The sequence below is a fragment of the Salvelinus fontinalis genome, unplaced genomic scaffold (assembly GCF_029448725.1).
Source record: "Salvelinus fontinalis isolate EN_2023a unplaced genomic scaffold, ASM2944872v1 scaffold_1136, whole genome shotgun sequence".
In the NCBI taxonomy this organism is placed as follows: Eukaryota; Metazoa; Chordata; class Actinopteri; order Salmoniformes; family Salmonidae; genus Salvelinus; species Salvelinus fontinalis.
In genome coordinates, this window is record NW_026601345.1 from 17168 (window position 1) to 40066 (window position 22899).

At 40.4% G+C, this 22899-nt stretch overlaps 1 protein-coding gene across 1 annotated transcript; it reads left to right on the forward strand.

Annotated features, from left to right (window-relative positions):
• Positions 1 to 2648: 2648 nt before the first annotated feature.
• LOC129848727 (zinc finger protein 658B-like) lies at positions 2649 to 14144 on the forward strand. Its single transcript, XM_055915829.1, has 3 exons — positions 2649 to 2742; positions 5327 to 5575; positions 10771 to 14144. The coding sequence occupies exons 2-3, from the start codon at positions 5473 to 5475 to the stop codon at positions 12561 to 12563; spliced, it is 1896 nt and encodes a 631-aa protein (XP_055771804.1). The 5' UTR covers positions 2649 to 2742; positions 5327 to 5472; the 3' UTR covers positions 12564 to 14144.
• The last annotated feature ends 8755 nt before the right edge of the window (positions 14145 to 22899 follow it).

A 22899-nucleotide genomic window follows, 5' to 3' on the forward strand; every position in this document is an offset into this window, starting at 1 on the left:
TATTTCAGGTATAAATCACAGTTCTACATTGCAGCTGCAATCTGAAATAGCGCCGAAGCAGCCAGAATAATTACAGAGACCAACGTCAAATACCTAAATACTCATCATAAAACATTTCTGAAAAATATATGGTGTACAGCAAATGAAAGACAAACATCTTGTGAATCCAGCCAATATTTCCAATTTTTTAAGTGTTTTACAGCGAAAACACAATATAGCATTATATTAGCTTACCACAATAGCCAGAAACACAAGCCATTTACCAGCAGCAAAGCTTAGCGATCGTAACAAACCAGCAAAAGATATATAATTTTTGACTAACCTTCATAAACTTCATCAGATGACAGTCCTGTAACATCATATTACACAATGCATATAGGGTTTGTTCGAAAATGTGCATATGTAGCGGCACAAATCGTGGTTATACAATGTGATTAGTAGCCAAACTTCAAGCAATCTGTCCGGCGCCATCTTGGAGAGGCACCTAATCTAATCAATAACTAATCATAAACTTGACTAAAAAATACAGGTTGGACAGCAAATGAAAGATACATTAGTTCTTAATGCAACCGCCGTGTTAGATTTTTAAAATTAACGTTACTACGACATACAGTGTGCGTTAAAGCGAGACCGCACCGAAATTAATGGCGGAATAGTAGCTTTACATTTTTCAACAGAACAACGAATTAACATCATAAATAGTTCTTACTTTTTGATGAGCTTCCATCAGAATCTTGGGCAAGTTGTCCTTTGTCCATAATAATCGTTGCTCGGCTGTAGAATGTTGTCTTCAACCGTGTAATTAGCAGCAAACATTAGCTATGTGGCCCAGACATGCCCAACTCTTCAAAATGCAGGACAAAGAAAATTCCGAAAATCGCAATATACTCATATAAACTGATATAACTCGGTTTAAAATAACTACGTTATGATGTTTCTAACACCTATATCGAATAAAATCAGAGCCGGATATATCTAACGCCGATAACGTGAGCTTCTCAGAATGCCATCCTGAGGTCTGTCTTGCGTCATGGCGAATGATGAAAAGGGTGCACCCCTCGTGCCAAGCCTATTTATACTGCCTCAGATCTGCCTAGCAACACCATTCCAATTCTCAACGCTTGCTGACATCTAGGGGAAATCGCATGCAGTGCTTGTCGACCAATAGAATAATTGCAAATTATTTAACTGACCCAGGAACAGAGTTCCCAATTTCAGATTTCTCACTTCCTGACAGGAAGATTGCTCCAACTCGAGTTCTGTTTTACTCACAGATATAATTCAAACGGTTTTAGAAACTAGAGAGTGTTTTCTATCCAATAGTAATAATAATATGCATATTGTACGAGCAAGAATTGAGTACGAGGCAGTTTAATTTGGGAACGAATTTTTTACAAAGTCGAAATGGCCCCCCCTATTGACAATAAGTTTTTAAGCGACTTTGCTATCAATGGGAATTTGGCCGTGCTTCCGCTGAACTGCAGTAACGAAAATGCCCCCTGAGCACAGTGGAAAGCATGCTTATAGACTGGAAGCCTGCCCCCTTGATCCGAGAAGGGTGTAATTGCAGACCGCAATTAGGGGCGTTCTCTGATATCGGATGTATCATGATTTCAAGTTTACACCAATTGATGCTCCCCATTCGTCCGTGACCGTTTCTTTTGCGTTGGGGACAACAGTTGTTGACAACTGTAGCATTGTAGCTAAGCCTAACCTTAACCCTTTTCCTAACCTTAATCTCAGTCTCCTAACCGCCACGTTAATTATCCTAACCTGCCACTAATTATCCTAACCTGCCACTTTAATTATCCTATGTATGCTATGTGCCTAGTTAAATAAATACTTGTTTTTTTCCCATCAAATATTCTCCATCAGTTTCATAACACCGGAACTGATCAATGGCATGTATCAATTTTTTTTTTATATCAGGGAACATCCACATCAAGAAACTGTACAGTAGTTCTCCTACTGGGAGGTGCGGGAAATAGTTGAAAGAGTGATTGGTGCTGAGGAAGCTATGGCAGTGGATGCCCCGCAACCTGTTGAGATTCATAACGTCGTTCACCAGTTGAAGGATACCGATTGTAGATTAATTGTACGTGCGGCTGAAAGGTTTTTGGGAGTTCAGGAATTAACATTGGAAGCATTGCAGACAGTGGTGGAAAAATACCCAATTGTCATACTTGAGTAAAAGTAAAGATACTTGAGTCCTTTCCTATTAAGGAAAGCCACCCAGGAAAATACTACTTGAGTTCTTTACACCACTGATTGCAGGGAGTACTGACTGAAGATGTTCCTCCCCACGAGGCCCATGAGACTGTGTAGGGATGTGATTTGAATAGGACTGTGACTGAAGATGTTCCTCCCCACGAGGCCCATGAGACTGTGTAGGGATGTGATTTGAATAGGACTGTGACTGAAGATGTTCCTCCCTACGAGGCCCATGAGACTGTGTAGGGATGTGATTTGAATAGGACTGTGACTGAAGCAGTGGGATGTTTTTATTTTTGTATTTTGTTTTGATGTCGTTCATTCCGCAATGGACATGTATTTCTTTCTACAGTTTACTAACCGTACAGTAGGTGGCGGTAGACACGTTATATTTGTGTAAATGTCAGTATACCAGAGAAGAAGAGGACGCTGTTGCCATGTGGTAGAGGGGAACAGGAAGTTCCGGGTAGAAAACGACAGAACTGTGTTATGTCGATGGTGGTTGTGTCCGTTTCAACTGTATCATTGTAGGTATGTAATAGCACGTTTAAACTTTCTAATGTCGAAAGAATATATAATATGCTAGGTAGCAAGTCCGTGAAGGTATTAACACGTTTGGTAAAGTTTTAAATTGTATGTGTTATTTTGGGGTCAAACCGAGTGAGTGAAGAACGTGATTTGCAACGATTTTAAAAGTAATGTAGCTAGACTTTGGATTTGTATGAGTGTATGAACATAATTTCGTCAGTCATTTCATAAAGATTCCACTTATTTTAGTTAGTTTTTACATGTTCTTGGTTTTGTGTAAAATGTTGTCTCTGAGCTGGTAAATAGCCTCGTCCGAACCATCCTGATCTCGCGAGTTTACATACACTGTTTCGTTAATGTAAGCTCGCGAGATCAGGATGGTTCGGACGAGGCTCGTCAAATGGCGGTTTCAACGGTTTCGGTCATCTTTCTAGGAGTTTGCTCGTGGTGAAATGGCGACATGAGGCTGTGTGATGGAGTGTCAAAATAGAGGGAAGCTAACTGAAGATATCCTTCACCATTTGGAGAGAGAGGCCAACTGCATGGAATGGCGTCGATTAATGCGGATGAATCGGAGCACGTGTCATACTCATTCCATGGAGGACCAAGTGTCTGCGGGTTTTCGCTCCACCCTTGTTCTTGATTAATTAATTAAGGTCACTAATTAGAAAGGAACTCCCATCGTCTGATTGTCTAGGTTTTTATTGAAATGAAGAAACGAAAACCTGTGAGGCTCGGCTGTCAATGGGATGAGTTTTACACCCCTGAAACAATGGAAATGGAGAGTTTGAGAAGCAACAGCTGTGCTCGAATGCGATCAATGTGGGGGACAATTCTGATATGGAGCGGGAGGATGAGGGCCTAGTATGTGAATGGTCTGTAGTGTAAAGACATAGGAAGAACAGAGATAATAATACTGGAAGCAGTGGTGCATGTAGTATAGAAACTCTAAAGAGGCCCAAGGTAGGGAGCTAGAGTAATAATGTGTCACAGTGGAAAGTTGGGATGGTGTTTGAGGAGACCACAGGGCCTCATTTACACCCTATCTGATTAACCAAGGCCATAAAAAGAGGTGAAGTTAAACTGGGCCGCATCCGTGTAAATGAGAACTTGTTCTGAACTAGCCTACCTGGTTAAATAAATGTGAAATAAAAAATGGTAGATTGTTTATGTCTTGTGCTAGTCAGGTTCAGCAAGGGAAGATTCTTCAATTGGAAAATCATAATAGGATGAAGCTCAGAAGCCATGACCCTGGAGCTTATGCTAAATTGAAGGGAGTATTCTCCGAGGTCCCAATATCTATGTCCATGGATGATATTGTTAAAGAACATGTGAAGGAGACCGAGTGGTTGAAGCCTAAAGGTTGATCAGTAGGAAAGAGGGTTAAAGAAGTGAAAGCTTATCGGTGCTGTTAAGGTTTGAGAAGGTTTTGTCTGGAAAAGTACAGAATAGGATTCCTTAGCTTCCATGTCAGAGACTTTGACCCAGCCTCATCAATCAACTATTAATCAAATGTATTTATAAAGCCCTTCTGACATCAGCTGATGTCACAAAGTGCTGTACAGAAACACAGCCTAAAACCCCAAACAGCAAGCAATGCAGGTGTAGTAGCACAGTGGCTAGAGAAAACTCCCTAGAAAGGCCAGAACCTAGGAAGAAACCTTGAGAGGAACCAGGCTATGAGGGGTGGCCAGTCCTCTTCTGGCTGTGCTGGGTGGAGATTATAACAGAACATGGCCAAGATGTTCAAATGTTAATAGATGACTTGCAGGGTCAAATAATAATCACAGTGGTTGTCGAGGGTGCAACAGGTCAGCCCATCAGGAGTAGATGTCAGTTGGCTTTTCATAGCCGATCATTGAGAGTATCTCTACCGCTCCTGCTGTCTCTAGAGAGTTGAAAACAGCAGGTCTGGGACAGGTAGCACGTCCGGTGAACAGGTCAGGGTTCCATAACAGAACAGTTGAAACTGGAGCAGCAACAGTGAATCATCACAGTGTTTTTAAATGCCAAAGAATGGGACATGTAGCTGTTGAGTGAAAAGATGTGCCAAGTGTGTTGGAGAACATGATTACGGTGAATGTTGGAGCAATGTGACGGTTAAGTGTTGCAATTGTGTGGAGGACACAGAGCAGCATTTGGTGGATGCCAGGTGCAGAGAGATGCTCAGAGATATAGAATCCCTCATGATGTATCATATGCAGAGGCTGTAAGACAGACTGGTGGAACTACAGTGCAGACTGATGGAGCTTCCATGGTTGGTCCCGTAGTAAGAGACAAGGTTATTCAGGAAAATAGTACATAGTGCTGACTGAAACATACTGCAACCTTGTACTAAATGGTTTTTGAGTCATTTATGCATTTATGTGAATTTAGGAAATCTACTATAGATTAAGTGCTCTTATGTTGTGCAATTTAAAATGTGTACTTTGTGTCTAATGTGAATTAATGTTTTGTCAAGGATTAGCTACCTGATCTACTGAAATTAGATAATTGAATAAGAAAAAAGAGAAAATACTTTTACAGAATAAAGTGCCAGAACTGTCAAGAAAATAACTTTTGTGTCTGTTTGTCTTTATTACTACAGGCCGACTCAGATTAAGTCTGAGGCCGGTAACATCAACAGTGAGGACAAACCCAGCCTGCCTCTCTCCTTCCACACTGAGTCCAAACCTACAGTCACTGGGTACTGATTGTGACAGTGGAGCCCAGTTTGCACTGCAGGATCCAGAGATGGCATCAGTGAAGCTGGAAGACTGCAGTCAAACACTGGAGCTGAATGTCATCATTAAAGATGAAGAAGAGGAGGAGAAGATTAGGACAACTGTTAGTCATGGTAAGAGCTGGTTCTATCTATAAGTTATCTTCATAAATTAGACCTCCATAAGTTATGACCAGTCTATTGCTAGGTTGAATTCTGTAATTCTGACATCACACATCCCTGAACATCTCAAGACTTTACAGCGAAGCAAAACATTAAAAAAAAACTTGTAACGCCTGCCTTTGCCCACTCATTGTCTCAAGAACGTTGAAAATGTTTAATACCCTCAATCATCAAGTTAGGCATAACTCATTTCAAAATAGGCCATAGCATCATCACTGTCAATATTGAATTATAATTTGTTTGCTGCACAGAATATCAGATCTCAACAATGATTGGAGAAGTGATGAACATAACCAATAGACTACCACATCCTGATGATTTATATCTGATACATATATATTTAATATTTTATATATTAAGTTGTAGAAACATCTCAAGGATGATCAATGGAAACAGGAAGCACCTGAGCTCAATTCAAAAGTTTGGGGTCACTTAACACCCGTCTCAACGTCAACAGTGAAGAGGTGACTCCGGGATGCTGGCCTTCTAGGCAGAGTTGCAAAGGCCAGTTTTATTGCTTCTTTAATGAGCACCACAGTTTTCAGCTGTACTAACATAAATTCAAAAGGGTTTTCTAATGATCAAATTAGCCTTTTAAAATTATAAACTTGGTGCCTCCCGGGTGGCGCAGTGGTCTAGGGCACTGCATCGCAGTGCTAACTGCGCCACCAGAGTCTCGGTTCGCGCCCAGGCTCTGTCGCAGCCGGCCGCGACCGGGAGGTCCGTGGGGCGACGCACAATTGGCATAGCGTCGTCCGGGGTAGGGAGGGTTTGGCCGGTAGGGATATCCTTGTCTCATCGCGCTCCAGCGACTCCTGTGGCGGGCCTGGCGCAGTGCGCGCCAGCCAAGGGGGCCAGGTACACGGTGTTTCCTCCGACACATTGGTGCGGCTGGCTTCCGGGTTGGAGGCGCGCTGTGTTAAGAAGCAGTACGGCTGGTTGGGTTGTGCTTCGGAGGACGCATGGCTTTCGACCTTCGTCTCTCCCGAGCCCGTACGGGAGTTGTAGCGATGAGACAAGGTAGTAATTACTAGCGATTGGACACCACGAAAAATTGGGGAGAAAATGGGATAAAATTATTAAAAAATAAAAAATAAAAAGAGTAATGATAAACTTGGATTAGCTAACACAACATGCCATTGGATCACAGGAGTGATGGTTGCTGATAATGGGCCTCTGTACGCCTATGTAGATATTCCATAAAATATCTGCCGTTTCCAGCTACAATAGTCATTTACAACATTAACAATGTCTTCACTGTATTTCTGATCCATTTGATGTTATTTTAATGGACAAACAATGTGCTTCTTTCAAAACAAGGACATTTCTAAGTTACCCCAAACGTTTGAACAGTAGTGTATATTTAATATGTTTTATATATCAAGTTGTAGAAACATCTCAAGGATGATCAATGGAAACAGGATGCATCTGAACTCAATTTTGAGTCTCTTGGTTTTTTTTTAACTTGTTTTCGCTTTGTCATTATAGGGTATTGTGTGTAGATTGCTGAGGATATTTTTTTATTTAATTTTAGAATAAGGCTGTAACATAACAAAATGTGGAAATAGTCAAGGGGTCTGAATTCTTTCCGAGGGCACTGTCAGACCCCTTCCCATTTTTCCCGTTTTGGTACGTTACAGCCTTATTCTAAAATTGATTACATGTTTTTCCTCGTCAATCTACACACAATACCCCATAATGACAAAGACAAAACAGGTTTTTAGAAATTCTTGCAAATGTAAAAAAAATAAAAAATGATAAGAATTGCTTATTTACGTAAGTTTCCAGACCCTTTTGCTATGAGATGATTCTTGAGATGTTTCTACAACTTGGAGTCCATCTGTGGTAAAATCAATTGATTGGATATGATTTGGACAGGCACACACCTGTCTATGTAAGGTCCCACAGTTGACAGTGCATGTCAGAGTTAAAACCAAGTCATGAGGTGGAAGGATTTGTCCGTAGAGCTCCGTGACAGGATTGTGTCGGCACAGACAGATCTGGGCACCGGTACCAAAAACATTTCTGCAGCATTAAAGGTCCCCAAGAACACAGAGGCCTCCATCATTCTACAATGGAAGAAGTTTTGAACCACCAAGACTCTTCCTAGAGCTGGCCACCCGGCCAAACTGAGCAATCGGGGGAGATGGGCCTTGGTCAGGGATGTAACCAAGAACCCGATGGTCACTCTGACAGAGCTCCAAAGTTCCTCTATGGAGATGAGAGAATCTTCCAGAAGGAAAACCATCTCTGCAGGTCTCTACTAATCATGACTTTATGGTAGAGTGCCCAGACGGAAGCCACTGCCTAGTAAAAGGCACATGACAGTCTGCTTGGAATTTGTCAAAAGGCACCTAAATGACTCTGACCATGAGAAACAAGATTCTCTGGTCTGATGAAACCAAGATTGAACTCTTTGGCCTGAATGCCAAGCGCCATGCCTGGAGCAAACCTGGCACCATCCCTACGGTTAAGGGTGGTGGTGGCAGCAGCTTGCTGTGGGGATGTTTTTGAGCGGCAGGGACTGGGTGACTTGTCAGGATCAAGGGACAGATGAACGTAGCAAAGTATAGAGAGATCCTTGATGAAAACCTACTTAAGGTTCACCTTCCAACAGGACAATGACCCTAAGCACACAGCCAACACAACGTAGGAGTGGCTTCGGTACAAGTCTCTGAATGTCATTGAGTGGCGCAGCCAGAGCCCGGGCTTGAACCCGATCAAACATCTCTGGAGAGACCTGGAAATAGCTTTGCAGAGACACTCCCCATCCAGTCTGGCAGAGCTTGAGAGGATCTGCAGAGAAGAATGGGAGAAACTCCCCAAAAACAAGTGTTTCAAGCTTGTAGCTTCATACCCAAAAAGACTCAAAGGTGCTTCAACTAACTATTGTGTAAAGGGTCTGAATACTTATGTAAATGTCATATTTCAGTCATTATGGTGTATTGTGATGCCATTATGGGGTATTGTTTGTAGATTGATGAGAATATATATATTTTTTAATTTAACCAGCGCAAACTGGCTTTAACCAGAATAGTAAGAGGAGTGGGAGGCCCCGGTACAATAGTCATTTACAACATTAACAATGTCTACACTGTATTTCTGATCAATTTGACATTATTTGAATGGACAAAAAATTTGCTTTTCTTTCAAAAACAAGGACATTTGTAAGTGACCCCAATCTTTAGAATTTATTCATTTATTTCACCACTAGTGGTAGTGTATTTATTTTTTTAACCTTTTTTTAACTTTCTTAGCATACTGGTTATTGTCCGGAATTTCGGATGACTGACGTGCCCAAAGTAAACTGCCCAAAAGCAAGGAGATGTATATTTTATTTTATTTATTTTACCAGGAAAGTTGACTGAGAACACGTTCTCATTTGCAGCAACGACCTGGGGAATAGTTACAGGGGAGAGGAGGGGGATGAATGAGCCAATTGTAACCTGGGGATTATTAGGTGACCATGATGGTTTGAGGGCCAGATTGGGAATTTAGCCAGGACACCGGGACGCCAGGACACACCCCTACTCTTACGATAAGTGCCATGGGATCTTTAATGACCTCAGAGAGTCAGGACACCCGTTTAACGTCCCATCCGAAAGACGGCACCCTACACAGGGCAGTGTCCCCAATCACTGCCCTGGGGCATTGGGATATTTTTTTTAGACCAGAGGAAAGAGTGCCTCCTACTGGCCCTCCAACACCACTTCCAGCAGCATCTGGTCTCCCATCCAGGGACTGACCAGGACCAACCCTGCTTAGCTTCAGAAGCAAGCCAGCAGTGGTATGCAGGGTGGTATGCTGCTGGCATACCACCCTGCATATACTTGACATATACTTGATACATATACTTGATAGCATTGGATAGAAAACACTCTGAAGTTTCTAAAACTGTTAAAATAATGTCTGAGTATAACAGAACTGATATGGCAGGTGAAAACCTGAGGAAAATCCATCCGGAATGTTTATTTTGAGGTCACAGGTTTTTTCATTGCTTGCCTATGGAATATACAAATAGATAGGACCCAGATTGCAGTTCCTATGGCTTCCACTAGATATCACCAGGCTTTAGAATGGGTTTCAGGTATTTGTAGTTTATCAAGGTGTCCCCCATTAGAAAAGTAGTCATGTTGCGTGCATCAACGACAGTGCGCTCTTCATTATTTATCTTCGCTATTAAACACACTATTCTCCGTCTAAATATTATTGTTTATTTAGATATTAGAATACCCGAGGATTAATTGGAAACATCGTTTGATTTTCACTTGTTGGATTGGTTTGTGTGCATGTTGAATGAGTGAATTACTGAATCAAGCGCGCCATCTAAACTGACATTTTTGGGATATAATGAAGGACTTTATCGAACAAAACGACCATTCATTGTGTAGCTGGGACCCTTGGGATTGCAATCAGAGGAAGATATTCAAAGGTAAGTGATTTATTTAATTGCTGTCTGTGATTTTGTGACACCTGTGCTGGTTGAAAAAGTATTTTGACGTGGGGCGCTGTCCTCAGATAATCGCATGGTATGCTTTCTCCGTAAAGCCTTTTTCAAATCTGACAATGCAGTTGGATTAACAAGAAGCTTTTAAATGATGTAAGACACTTGTATTTTCATGAATGTTTAATATTACGATTTTTTTATTTGAATTTTGCGCTCTGCAATTTCACCGGATGTTGTCGTAGGTGTCCCGCTAGCGTTTGGACATGCGCCCAAACAGGTTAACTAGGCAAGTCAGTTAAGAACAAATTCTTATTTTCAATGACGGCCTAGGTTAGGAACAGTGGGTTAACTGCCTTATTCAGGGGCAAAACGACAGATTTTTACCTTGTCAGCTCGGGGATTTGATCTTGCAACCTTTCGGTTGCTCTAGCCACTAGGCTACCTGTCACCCGATATGACCAGAAGAGGAATGGTCACCGCTCTGAGCCTGGTTCCTCTCTACGTTTCTTCCTAGGTTCCTGCTTTCTAGAGAGTTTGTGGCCACTGCTTCTACATCTGCATTGCTTGCTCTTTGTGGATTTTAGGCTGGGTTTCTGTTCAGCACTTTGTGACAACTACGGATGTAAAAAGTGCTTCATAAACTACATTTGATTGACATGTATATCACACCAACTGACTGGTTCTTCTGATTTTCACACAGGATACCATGTTGAGACATTCTCTACATCCAGAGAGCAACAGCAGGAAGATCACAGAGCTAAGAGGTCTCACCACTGCCCATATTGTGGGAAGATTTTCCCATTTCTATCAAAGCTAAAAATACACCTAAGAAAACACACAGGAGAGAAACTTTATTCCTGCTCTGACTGTGTGGCGAGTTTCTCTCAACGTTACGACTTAAAAGCACATGAACGTATACATACAGGGGAGAAGCCTTACGTCTGCTCTGACTGTGGAAAACGTTTTAAAACATCAAATGAGCTAAAATCTCATCAGAGAACACACACAGGAGAGAAGCCTTACGTCTGCCCTGACTGTGGAACTAGTTTCTCTCACCTTTCCACCTTAAAAACACATGAACGTATACATACAGGAGAGAAGCCTTACTGCTGCTCTGACTGTGGAAAACGTTTTCAAACATACGCTCAGCTAAAAGGTCATCAGAGAACACACACAGGAGAGAAGCCTTACGTCTGCCCTGACTGTGGGGTGAGTTTCTCTCTTCTGGGCACCTTAAAAAAACACCAACGTATACACACAGGAGAGAAGCCTTACGTCTGCTCTGACTGTGGAAAATGTTTTAAAACATTATTTGAGCTAAAATCTCATCAGAGAACACACACAGGAGAGAAGCCTTACGTCTGCCCTGACTGTGGAACTAGTTTCTCTCACCTTTCCAACTTAAAAACACATGAACGTATACACACAGGAGAGAAGCCTTTCTTCTGCTCTGACTGTGGGGCGAGTTTCTCTCTTCTGGGCACCTTAAAAACACACCAACATATACACACAGGAGAGAAGCCTTGCGTCTGCTCTGACTGTGGAACTTGTTTCTCTCAACTTTCCAACTTAAAATCACATGAACGTGTACATACAGGAGAGAAGCCTTACTCCTGCTCTGACTGTGGAAAACGTTTTCAAACATATGCTCAGCTAAAGGTTCATCAGAGAACACACACAGGAGAGAAGCCTTACTTCTGCTCTGACTGTGGAACTTGTTTCTCTCGACGTTCCCACTTAAAATCACATGAACGTATACATACAGGTGAAAAGCCTTACGTCTGCTCTGACTGTGGGTCGAGTTTCTCTCGTCTGGGCACCTTAAAAACACACCAACGTATACACACAGGAGAGAAGCCTTACTCCTGCTCTGACTGTGGAAAATGCTTCACAACGTCAACGGATCTAAAAGTTCATCAGAGAACACATACAGGAGAGAAGCCTTACTCCTGCTCTGACTGTGGAAAATGTTTTAAAACATCAAAAGAGCTAAAGGTTCATCAGAGAACACACACAGGAGAGAAGCCTTTCGTCTGCTCTGACTGTGGAACTAGTTTCTCTCACCTTTCCAACCTAAAATCACATGAACGTATACATACAGGAGATAAGCCATACTCCTGCTCTGACTGTGGAAAATGCTTCAAAACATCAACTGTGCTAACAGTTCATCAGAGAACAGACACAGGAGAGAAGCCTTATTCCTGCTCTGACTGTGGAAAATGTTTTAAAACATCAAATAAGCTTAACGTTCATCAGAGAACACACACAGGAGAGAAGCCTTACGTCTGCTCTGACTGTGGAACTAGTTTCTCTCAACTTTCCAACTTAAAATCACATGAACGTATACATACAGGAGATAAGCCATACTCCTGCTCTGACTGTGGAAAATGCTTCAAAACATCAACTGTGCTAACAGTTTATCAGAGAACACACACAGGAGAGAAGCCTTATTCCTGCTCTGTGGAAGGGTGGGCGTGTAACTCAAACTTCTAGCCAAAGGCTGCTGTGTTTAGAATCTCATCAAGGAGGACTTTAGCATTTTAGCAACTTTGCAACTACTTACTACTTTTTAGCTATTACTTAGCATGTTAGCTTAGCATGTTAGCTTAGCATGTAACTACTTAGTATGTTAGCTAACCTTTCCCCTAAAACCATTTAACCCCTCACCCAGCTAACGTTAGCAACAACAAATTGGAATTCGTTACATATCATACATATTACAAGTCCGTAACATATTGTATGAATAGCAATGCGTAAAATAACATAAAAATTGTAATTCGTAACATACGATACGTCCTACAAGTCGTATTATACTTAACAACAATCTAAACGCAACAATTTCAAAGATTTACAGTTCGTATAAGGATATGAGTCATTTTAAATAAATGAGTCCCTAATCTATGGATTTCACATGACTGGGCAGGGGCTCAGCCATGGGTGGGACTTGGGAGGGCATAGACTCACTTGGGAGCCAGGCCCATCCAATCAGCATGAGTTTTTCCCCAACAAATGTCTTGATTACAGACAGAAATACTACTCAGCACCCTCCCTGACAATCCTGCAGGTGAAGAGGTCCTGGGCTGCCGTGGTTACATGTGATCTGCAGTTGTGAGGCCGGTTGGATGTACTGCCAAATTCTCTAGAGGTGACTTATGGTAGAGATATAAATATTGAATTCTTTCCTGCAGTCATCATGACAATTGCACATTCCCTGAATTTGAGACATCTGTGACATTGTGTTGTGTGTCCTTTTATTGTCCCCCAGCACAAGGTGCACCTGTGTAATGATAATGCTGTTTTATCAGCATCTTAATATGCCACACCTGTCAGGTGGATGGATTATCTTGACAAAGGCTGAAATGCTCATTAACAGGGATATAAACAAAGTTGTGCACAACATTTGAGAGACATTAGCTTTTTGTGCACATGGAACATTGTTGGAATGTTTCATTTCATCTCATGAAAACAACACTTTACATGTTTAGTTTATATTTTCATTAAGTTTATATTGGTAGGCCAATGTAATGTAACCTAACATACTAAATGGAGTGGCACGGATGTTCATATAATACGTTTTGCTCTGAGACCAGGTTGTCCCTCTGCAGTGTTCTGTGGGAATGAGCTAGTAGACACTTCTTTAAAAAAAAACAAGAACTTTTGAACCTTTATTTAACTAGGTAAGTCTGTTAAGAACAAATTCTTATTTACAATGATGGCCTAGGAACAGTGGCCTTGTTCAGATGCAGAATAACAGATTTTTACCTTGTCAGCTCGGGGATTCGATCTAGCAACCTTTTGGTTACTGGCCCAACGCTCTAACCACTAGGCTACCTTCTGCCCCTAACATTTATCAGATAGAGATGGTGTGATGATCAGTTTTCACCATTAGTTTGGGGGGGATTGTTTTACAACTTTATTTAATGATACACAGTTTATGAAATGAATACATGTGTTTATTAATTATCTTTAAAACTAGATGAGTTATTTTAGTTACTGATCATGAATGTGTTTGGATAACTGCATTGAAGCAAACTTTATTGATCTGCCAATGAAAAATAAAGTTACATGAATATGTACTGGTCAACCTCTTCTTCTCTTTAGTATTCAGTTCTTCATATTAGATCTGACAGTATGAATGGTTCTTATGGTTGTATTCAGTTCTTCATATTAGATCTGACAGTATGAATGGTTCTTATGGTTGTATTCAGTTCTTCATATTAGATCTGACAGTATGAATGGTTCTTATGGGCTGAGTGCCGGGAGTGTTTTTGTATGACTACAGTCAGGAGTTCTCTCTGACCCTGTGTTGTCACCAGTACATTAAGTACATTCATCTTAAGATAGCCAGGTGAGACAACCACATATCACAGTAAATACATTTCTCCTCAATTAGTCAGTGTCACATTATTAGTATTATTAGTATTTTGGGGGGATATTCTTTTATAGACGTATGGTTTCAGACCTTTTCGGACAGATGGGCAGGGATTCTGCTGTCCTAGCATCAGAGGGAAGCTGGTGCCAGGACAGAGATGTGCTTTGACTGGGCTGAGAGGGAGCTTGACCTCCTGTAGCAGTGGGACGGACATGAGACCAGGGGTGGCAGAACTGAGTGCTCAGGTTGGGATACAGGGTTTGAGCATAGCCTGAAGGTAGAGATGGGGCAGTTCCTCTTGCTGCACCGTAAGTAAACACCATTGTCTTGTAGTGGATGTGAGCTTTGACTGGAAGCCAGTGGAATGTACGGAGGAGCAGGGTAACATGGGGGAACTTGAGAAGGTTAAACACCCAGACGGACTGCAGTGTTCTAGATAAGTTCAGTGGCGACCCATCATTCAGGGCAGGTGAGCCACCTGTTTTGAGCACCACAGTTTTAGCGAGAAAATAGTGAGAGAAAAAATGATCTGTTTGCAACCAATGTAAAAAACATGTAATTGAGTTGTTAACCTGTCTAGCCCCTGCGTTCCACTAGCGGAACTCCTCCCACATTCCACTGAAAAGCCAGAGCGCGAAATTCAAAAAATATTTGAGAAATATTTAACTTTCACACATTAACAAGTCTAATACAGCAAATGAAAGATACACCTCTTGTGAATCCAGTCAACATTTCAGATTTTTAAAATGTTTTACAGGGAAAACACAATATATATTTATGTTAGCTCACCAACAAATAGAAAAAAAGCACAGACATTTTTCACAGCACAGGTAGCATGCACAAAATCAACCAAACTAACCTAGAACAAACCAAAGAAACCAAGAAACAACTTAATCAGATGACAGTCTTATAACATGTTATACAATAAATCTATGTTTTGTTCGAAAAATGTGCATATTTCAGGTATAAATCATAGTTTACATTGCGGCTACAATCAGAAATTGCACCGAAAGCAGCCAGAATAATTACAGACACCAACGTGACATACCGAAATACTCATCATAAAACTTTTCTGAAAAATACATGGTGTATAGCAAATGAAAGACAAAGATCTTGTGAATACAGCCAATATTTCCGATTTTTTTAAAGTGTTTTACAGCGGAAACACAATATAGCATTATATTAGCTTACTACAATAGCCTACCACACTACCGCATTCATTCATCAAGGCACGTTAGCGATAGCAATAGGCACGTTAGCGAATAAACCAGCGAAAGATATTAAATTTCACTAACCTTCATAAACCTTCCTCAGATGACAGTCCTATAACATCAGGTTATACATACACTTATGTTTTGTTCGAAAATGTGCATATTTAGAGCTGAAATCCGTGGTTATACAACGTAGCATAACGTGCTAACGTAGCATCTTTTTCCCAGAATGTGCGGATATTTCTATTAGACTCTCACCTATTCTGACCAAATAGCTATTCATAAACATTACAAAAAAATACATGTTGTATAGAAAACGATAGATCCATTAGTTCTTAATGCAATGGCAGTGTTAGAATTCTAAAAATATCTTCATTACGACATAAGACTTAGTTATGGTAAGGGAATAACCAAAACCTGAGCGCAAAGCTACTAGTACACAGTTCGACAGATATATGAAATAGCATCACAAAATGGTTCCTACTTTTGCTGATCTTCTATCAGAATGTTGAACAAGGGGTCCTTTGTCCAGAACCGTCGTTGTTTTGGATTCAGAACGTCCTCTTTCCCTCTTGAATTAGCAAGCACACTGGCCATGCAGCGCTAAGCTCTCCAACGTCAACAAAGTCGAACAACGCAACACGCCGAACGTCCCGAATAATGTTCAATAATCTAATGAAACTATATTGAAAAAACATATTTTAGGATGATATTGTAACATGTATCAAATAAAATCAAAGCCGGAGCTCATATTCGCCCATAACGACAGGTTTCCAGTAGGCAATAACAGGTCCCCCCACGCGCCTTGCAGAAAACAGAAAATGGGTGACACGTTGTTCCAAGAGGGCGTATTCAACGTCAGACATAGATAATCAACTCATTTTTCCTCTCACTTCCTCTTGATATCCAGGGGAAGGTGTATGACGTGCACGTATAGTCATACGTATAATGCCCATTTATAGGCAGCCACTTGAACACAGCATCGATTTCAGACTTTCCACTTCCTGGTCACAAAGTGTGCTGCCAAATGAGTTGTGTTTGACCCACAGACAAAATTCAAACGGTTTTAGAAACTAGAGTGTTTTCTATCCAATAGTAATAATAATATGCATATTGTACGAGCAAGAATTGAGTACGAGGCCGTTTAAATTGGGAACGATTTTCCCCAAAAGTGAAAACAGCACCCCCTATCCTCAACAGGTTTTAATAAAGCCGCATACAAACATGGTCTCTTTTTTGTTTTCTTGAGTAAGGCAGCTCCAAAATGCAGGTGTTTCAGCCTAGCTCAGTGCTTTCTGTTGAGATGGGGCAAGCCAGCAGAAAATACGGAGCTTTGCGCCGTGATTGGCTCAGTGTTCTGTCATTCATGGGGACAATACAACACTGCCAAGCCTAAGGGTAGAACTTGAAAATTCAAGCCCCGTGGGTGCTTCCATAGAGTTACATTAGAAGTGCCCATCCAAGAAGGCTCAAGGTCATTGTCCACAGATAAAATAACGTCAAATCATGTGATATCTACAGTCGCTTTGATTGGACTGATCATGTCAACATCATACTTTCAAAATCTGAGCTAGCAGTCATCATCATGAATCAAGTCGACAATCTACTGGCAAATCCTTTTTAGTCTTTGTCATATGAAGATAAATAATGAGAAATTATAGATAAAACGTATCGGTTCTCATCGGCCATTGGACATAAATATTACAAAACAAGTTGGAAATTGCAAATTCAACAATGAGTGGTTTGTCAAGGAATCAGTGGCTAACTGCAAGCTTTGCAAAGCAATCATTAGCCTGGTATTCAGTTGAGTGGCTGTGTGGTCCCAAGTCTAAGATTAAGGGGCTCTTTTCCTAGTTTAAAATTGTAAACATTTAACATTGGCCCTGCTGTCAATGAAGCTTGATTTGTGCCGCGCTCAAAACAACTTAACTCGGTACTGCAAAATCTGACTTGAGTGAGTTCAAGACAACTGGGAACTCGGGGGGAAAACAAGCTACGACTGAGAAAATACTTTTTGAACTTTCATCCAACTCGGAATTGTAAATTGGGAACTCAGGCCTTTTTCTACAGCTACGACCTGAAGATCGCTGACGTCATATTTTTTTTTACTGAGTTCCCAGTTGTCTTGAAAGCACCATCAATCCAGAGAAAATGTCTTGTATGCTGTTGCATAAATGATGTAACATGCCAGGGAGATGTGTATACTGTAGCTAAGAAAGTAATACTAAGTGTATGTTGTGTAGTAAGATGTTAGTAGCCCATGTACCTCACCTTTAATTTGGTCTATTTTCACCTCTTCATTTTGCCTACTGTTCTGACTTGGTGGTTCACATGTAGCCTATAACCTGTTTTAGAGAAATGTAATCATTGAATATTGTAAGGGTTTTCATTGTCTGCTTATATGCCCCTTTATTTATCCTACGGTTCTGACTTGGCGCACAGGGAGAACACTGTAAGAACGGCCCATGTTCTGAATTTTGTCGCTGTGCATTTCAAAAGGGCTGAACAAATAGTTATATTGACTACGTCCGTCCTAGCTCGCTCATTAATGTCTTAATTGAAAATACAGATTGCCTCTTATCCGCTTTTCGTCTCCTTATGCCATAGTTTGTACATCTCAATTGTAAGTAGAAACCACATTTGTTTAACCTCTACTTCATCACCCTCCCGGATCCGGGATCCTCCTCATCAAAAAAGCTGACTAGCATATCCTAGCCTAACGGGACAGGGATATCATACAATATAATTTTCATGAAATCACAACAGCAAATGAAAGATAAACATCTTGTGAATCCAGCCATCATTTCCGATTTTTTTAAAATGTTTTACAGCGAAAACACAATATGTATTTCTATTAGCTAACCACAATAGCCAAACACACAACCGCATATTTTCACCATGTTTCCACCGCATAGGTAGCTTTCACAAAACCGACAAAATAGAGATAAAATTAGTCACTAACCAGGAAACAACTTCATCAGATGACAGTCTTATAACATGTTATACAATACATTTATGTTTTGTTCGAAAATGTGCATATTTAGAGCTGCAAATCGTGGTTGTACATTGTGAATACGTAGCAACATTTTCCCAGAATGTCCGGAGATATTTTGGACACTCAACTAATCTGACCAAAGAACTCATCATAAACTTTACATAAAAATACTTGTTGTATGGCAAATGAAAGATACACTGGTTCTTAATGCAACCGCTGTGTTAGATTTTTTAAAATAACTTTACTACAACATACAAAATACATTATTGTGAGACAGCGCTCACATAATCTCCGCCCTGTTGGATTCTACATATTCCACAGAAATACGAAATAACATCATAAATGTTTTCTTACTTTTGCTGAGCTTCCATCAGAATGTTGTACAAGGAGTCCTATTTCCAGAAGAAATCGTTGTTTGGTTTTAGAATGTCCATTTCTTCTGTCGAATTCGCACCACAATGCTAGCCAAGGTTGCTAACATTCCCATCCTCTCTTGGCGCAAAGAACGGAAAACTCCAAAAGTCCCAATTAAACTGATAAAACTCGGTTGAAAAAAACTACTTTATGATGTTATTATCATATGTATCAAATAAAATCAGAGCCGGAGATATTCGGCGTGTATACCGAACGCTTTTCAGAAGGCAATGTCGAGGTCCCTCACACGCCATCGAAGACAAAGAAAATACCGGACCTGTCACTCCAAAAGCTCTTATTCGACCTCAGATCAAGCTAGACACCCCATTCCACCTTCCACTGCCTGTTGACATCTAGTGGAAGGCGTATGAATTGCATACATATCAATAAATAAAGCCAGTTGAATAGGCAGGCCCTAAAACAGAGCCTCATTTTCCGATTTTTCACTTCCTGTATGGAAGTTTGCTGCCAAATGAGTTCTGTTTTACTCACAGATATAATTCAAACAGTTTTAGAAACTTCACAGTGTTTTCTATCCAATAGTAATAATAATATGCATATTGTACGAGGCCGTTTAATTTGGGCACGATTTTTTCCAAAGTGAAAACAGCGCCCCCCTATTGACAAGAAAATGTTTTTTTTAAAGGCAGTGAATGAGACTGAATGAACTGTTTCGCTGCCAGACAAGGCTCCGCTGATAGCCAGGTGTAGCAGTGGTAAACTGTTGAGACTATGCTGTTGGGACAGCTTTATGTAGGCCCTAACAGTTTGTGGGCACGGTTTCAAGGCAAATTAATGTATTGTTTAGTGTCTTGTTGTGTAGTGGATTTGCTGGCAATGCATCCCACTTTTTAAAAATTGTTTTATTTAATCTTTATTTATCTAGTCAAGTTAAGAACAAATAGTTATTTAAAATGACGGCCTACCCCGGCCAAACCCGGACGATGCTGGGCCAATTGTGCGCTGCCCTGTGGGACTCCCAATCACAGCTGGATGTGATTCAGCCTGGATTCGAACCTGGGACTGTAGTGATGCAGTGCCTTACACCACTGCGCCACTCGGGAGCCCTTAAAAGGTTTGTGCCCAACGTGGGGCAGTAGTTTAACGGCACAAGCAGGGAGCCCAGCCAACAGAGATTTGAGAAATGTTTTGGTTTTCTTCCTCAGATCTGTGCCTTGCAACAAACCTGTCTCGAAGCTCGACGGACAATTTCTTTGATTTCATTGCTTGGTTTTTGCTCTGACATGCACTGTCAACTGTGGGACCTTATATAGACAGGTGTGTTCTTTTCCAATCATGTCCAATCATTTGAATTTACCACAGGTGGATTCCAGTCAAGTTGTAGAAACATCTCAAGGATGATCAATGGAAACAGGATGCACTTGAGCTCAATTTCGAGTCTCAGAGCAAAGGGTCTGAATACTTATGCAAATAAGCTCTTCATTTTTATAAATTGGAAAATATTTCTAAAAACCTGTTTTCGCTTTGTCATTATGGGGTATAGTGTGTATATTGATGAGGGGGGAAAAATGCATTTAATCAATTTTCGTATAAGGCTGTAACGTAACAAAATGTGGAAAATGTCGTCAAGGGGTCTTTAATGCCCCGTATATGTTTTAAACTACAAATTTAAGGAACTGAAGTGGTAAACAATGAAATAATGGAAAATGCATGTTCAATGGTTATCTCTGTATTAGTATTATTCACATTAAACACCTAGGTAGAGCAGTGGTTCTCTTGGTATTAGTTTTATGTCTGTATTAGTCACATTAAACACCTAGGTAGAGCAGTGGTTCTCTCGGTATTAGTATTATCTTTGTATTACCAACATTAAAACACCTAGGTAGAGCAGTGGTTCTCTCGGTATTAGTATTATCTCTGTATTACCCACATTAAAACACCTAGGTAGAGCAGTGGTTCTCTCGGTATTAGTATTATCTCTGTATTACCCACATTAAAACACCTAGGTAGAGCAGTGGTTCTCTCGGTATTAGTATTATCTCTGTATTACCCACATTAAAACACCTAGGTAGAGCAGAGAGGACAGAGCATGTGGCTTTGTAACACACAGGTGTTTCATCTCCACACTGGGATGATTTTAACAGTGCAACGCCACACAGGCCTCATGCCTCTCAAGTAGGAGAGTACCAGAAATAAATGAATAAAAAACACAAAACTAATGAAGGAACACACAGTCACCAACAATATATCCCTGGCGTCAATACTTTCAACTTTCTCAGCTCGCTGTTACAGTACAGCACCACCAAATGCCATTTATTAACCTCTAACGAGTCACAAACCCGGATCCGGGATCCCCCCATCAAAAAAGCTGACTAGCATAGCCTAGCCTAAAGCAACAGGGATATCATAATAAAATGTTCATGATATCACAAGTCCAAGACACCAAATGAAAGATACACATCTTGTGAATCCAGCCATCATTTCTGATTTTTAAAATGGTTTACAGGGAAGACACAATATGTATTTCTATTAGCTAACCACGATAGCAAAAGACAACTTTTTTTCCCCACCATTTTTTTCCTGCATAGGTAGCTATCACAAATTCGACCAAATAAAGATATAAATAGTCACTAACCAAGAAACAACTTCATCAGATGACAGTCCTATAACAGATTTATTGTATAGCATATGTTTTGTTAGAAAAATGTGCATATTTCAGGTATAAATCATAGTTTTACATTGCAGCCACCATCACAACTCTCACCAAAGCAGCTAGAATAACTACAGAAACCAACATAAAATACCTAAATACTCATCATAAAACATTTATGAAAAATACACGGTGTACAGCAAATTAAAGACAAACATCTTGTGAATCCAGCCAATATTTCAGATTTTTTAAGTGTTTTACAGCGAAAACACAATATAGCATTATATTAGCTTACCACAATAGCCTACCACACAGCCCCATTCATTCAACATAACGTTAGCGATAGCAAATAAACCAGCAAAAGATATTAATTTTTTCACTAACCTTCTCAAACTTCTTAAGGTGACAGTCCTATAACATCATATTACACAATACATATAGAGTTTGTTCGAAAATGTGCATATTTAGCGGCACAAATCGTGGTTATACAATGTGAATAGTAGCCAAACTTCAAACAAAATGTCGGGAGAAATCTTGGGAGAGGCACCTAATCTAATCAATAACTAATCATAAACTTGACTAAAAAATACAGGTTGGACAGCAAATTAAAGATACATTAGTTCTTAATGCAACCGCTGTGTTAGATTTTTAAAATTAACGTTACTACGACATACAGCGTGCGTTACAGCAAGACCGTGCCGAAATTAATGGCGGAATTATAGTTTAAAATTTTTCAACAGAACAACGAATTAACAGCATAAATAGTTCTTACTATTTGATGAGCTTCCATCAGAATCTTGTGCAAGTTGTCCTTTGTCCAGAATCATCGTTGCTCGGTTGTAGATTGTCGTCTTCAACTTAGGAATTAGCAGCAAACATTAGCTATGTGGCCCAGACGTGTCCAACTCTTCATAACGCAGCACAAAGAAAATTCCCGAAAATCGCTATACAGTGATCCCTCGCCACTTCGCGGTTCACTTATCGCGGATTCGCTATTTCGCGGATTTTCATAATGCATTTTTTTATTTTTTTTGGTGCATTGTGCTCTGCATTCTGATTCGCTAAAAACTCACTCCCGCTTCTTGTATCAAAACATGCTACGAATTGTGCTATCATTTTGTCGTCTCGTGCAGTTATGTGTACGTACATAAAACAGCTTGGCAAATTTACATTAAGTTGGCCAAATTATCTTGTAATTTCGAACATCTCCTAAACCCATAATGTCG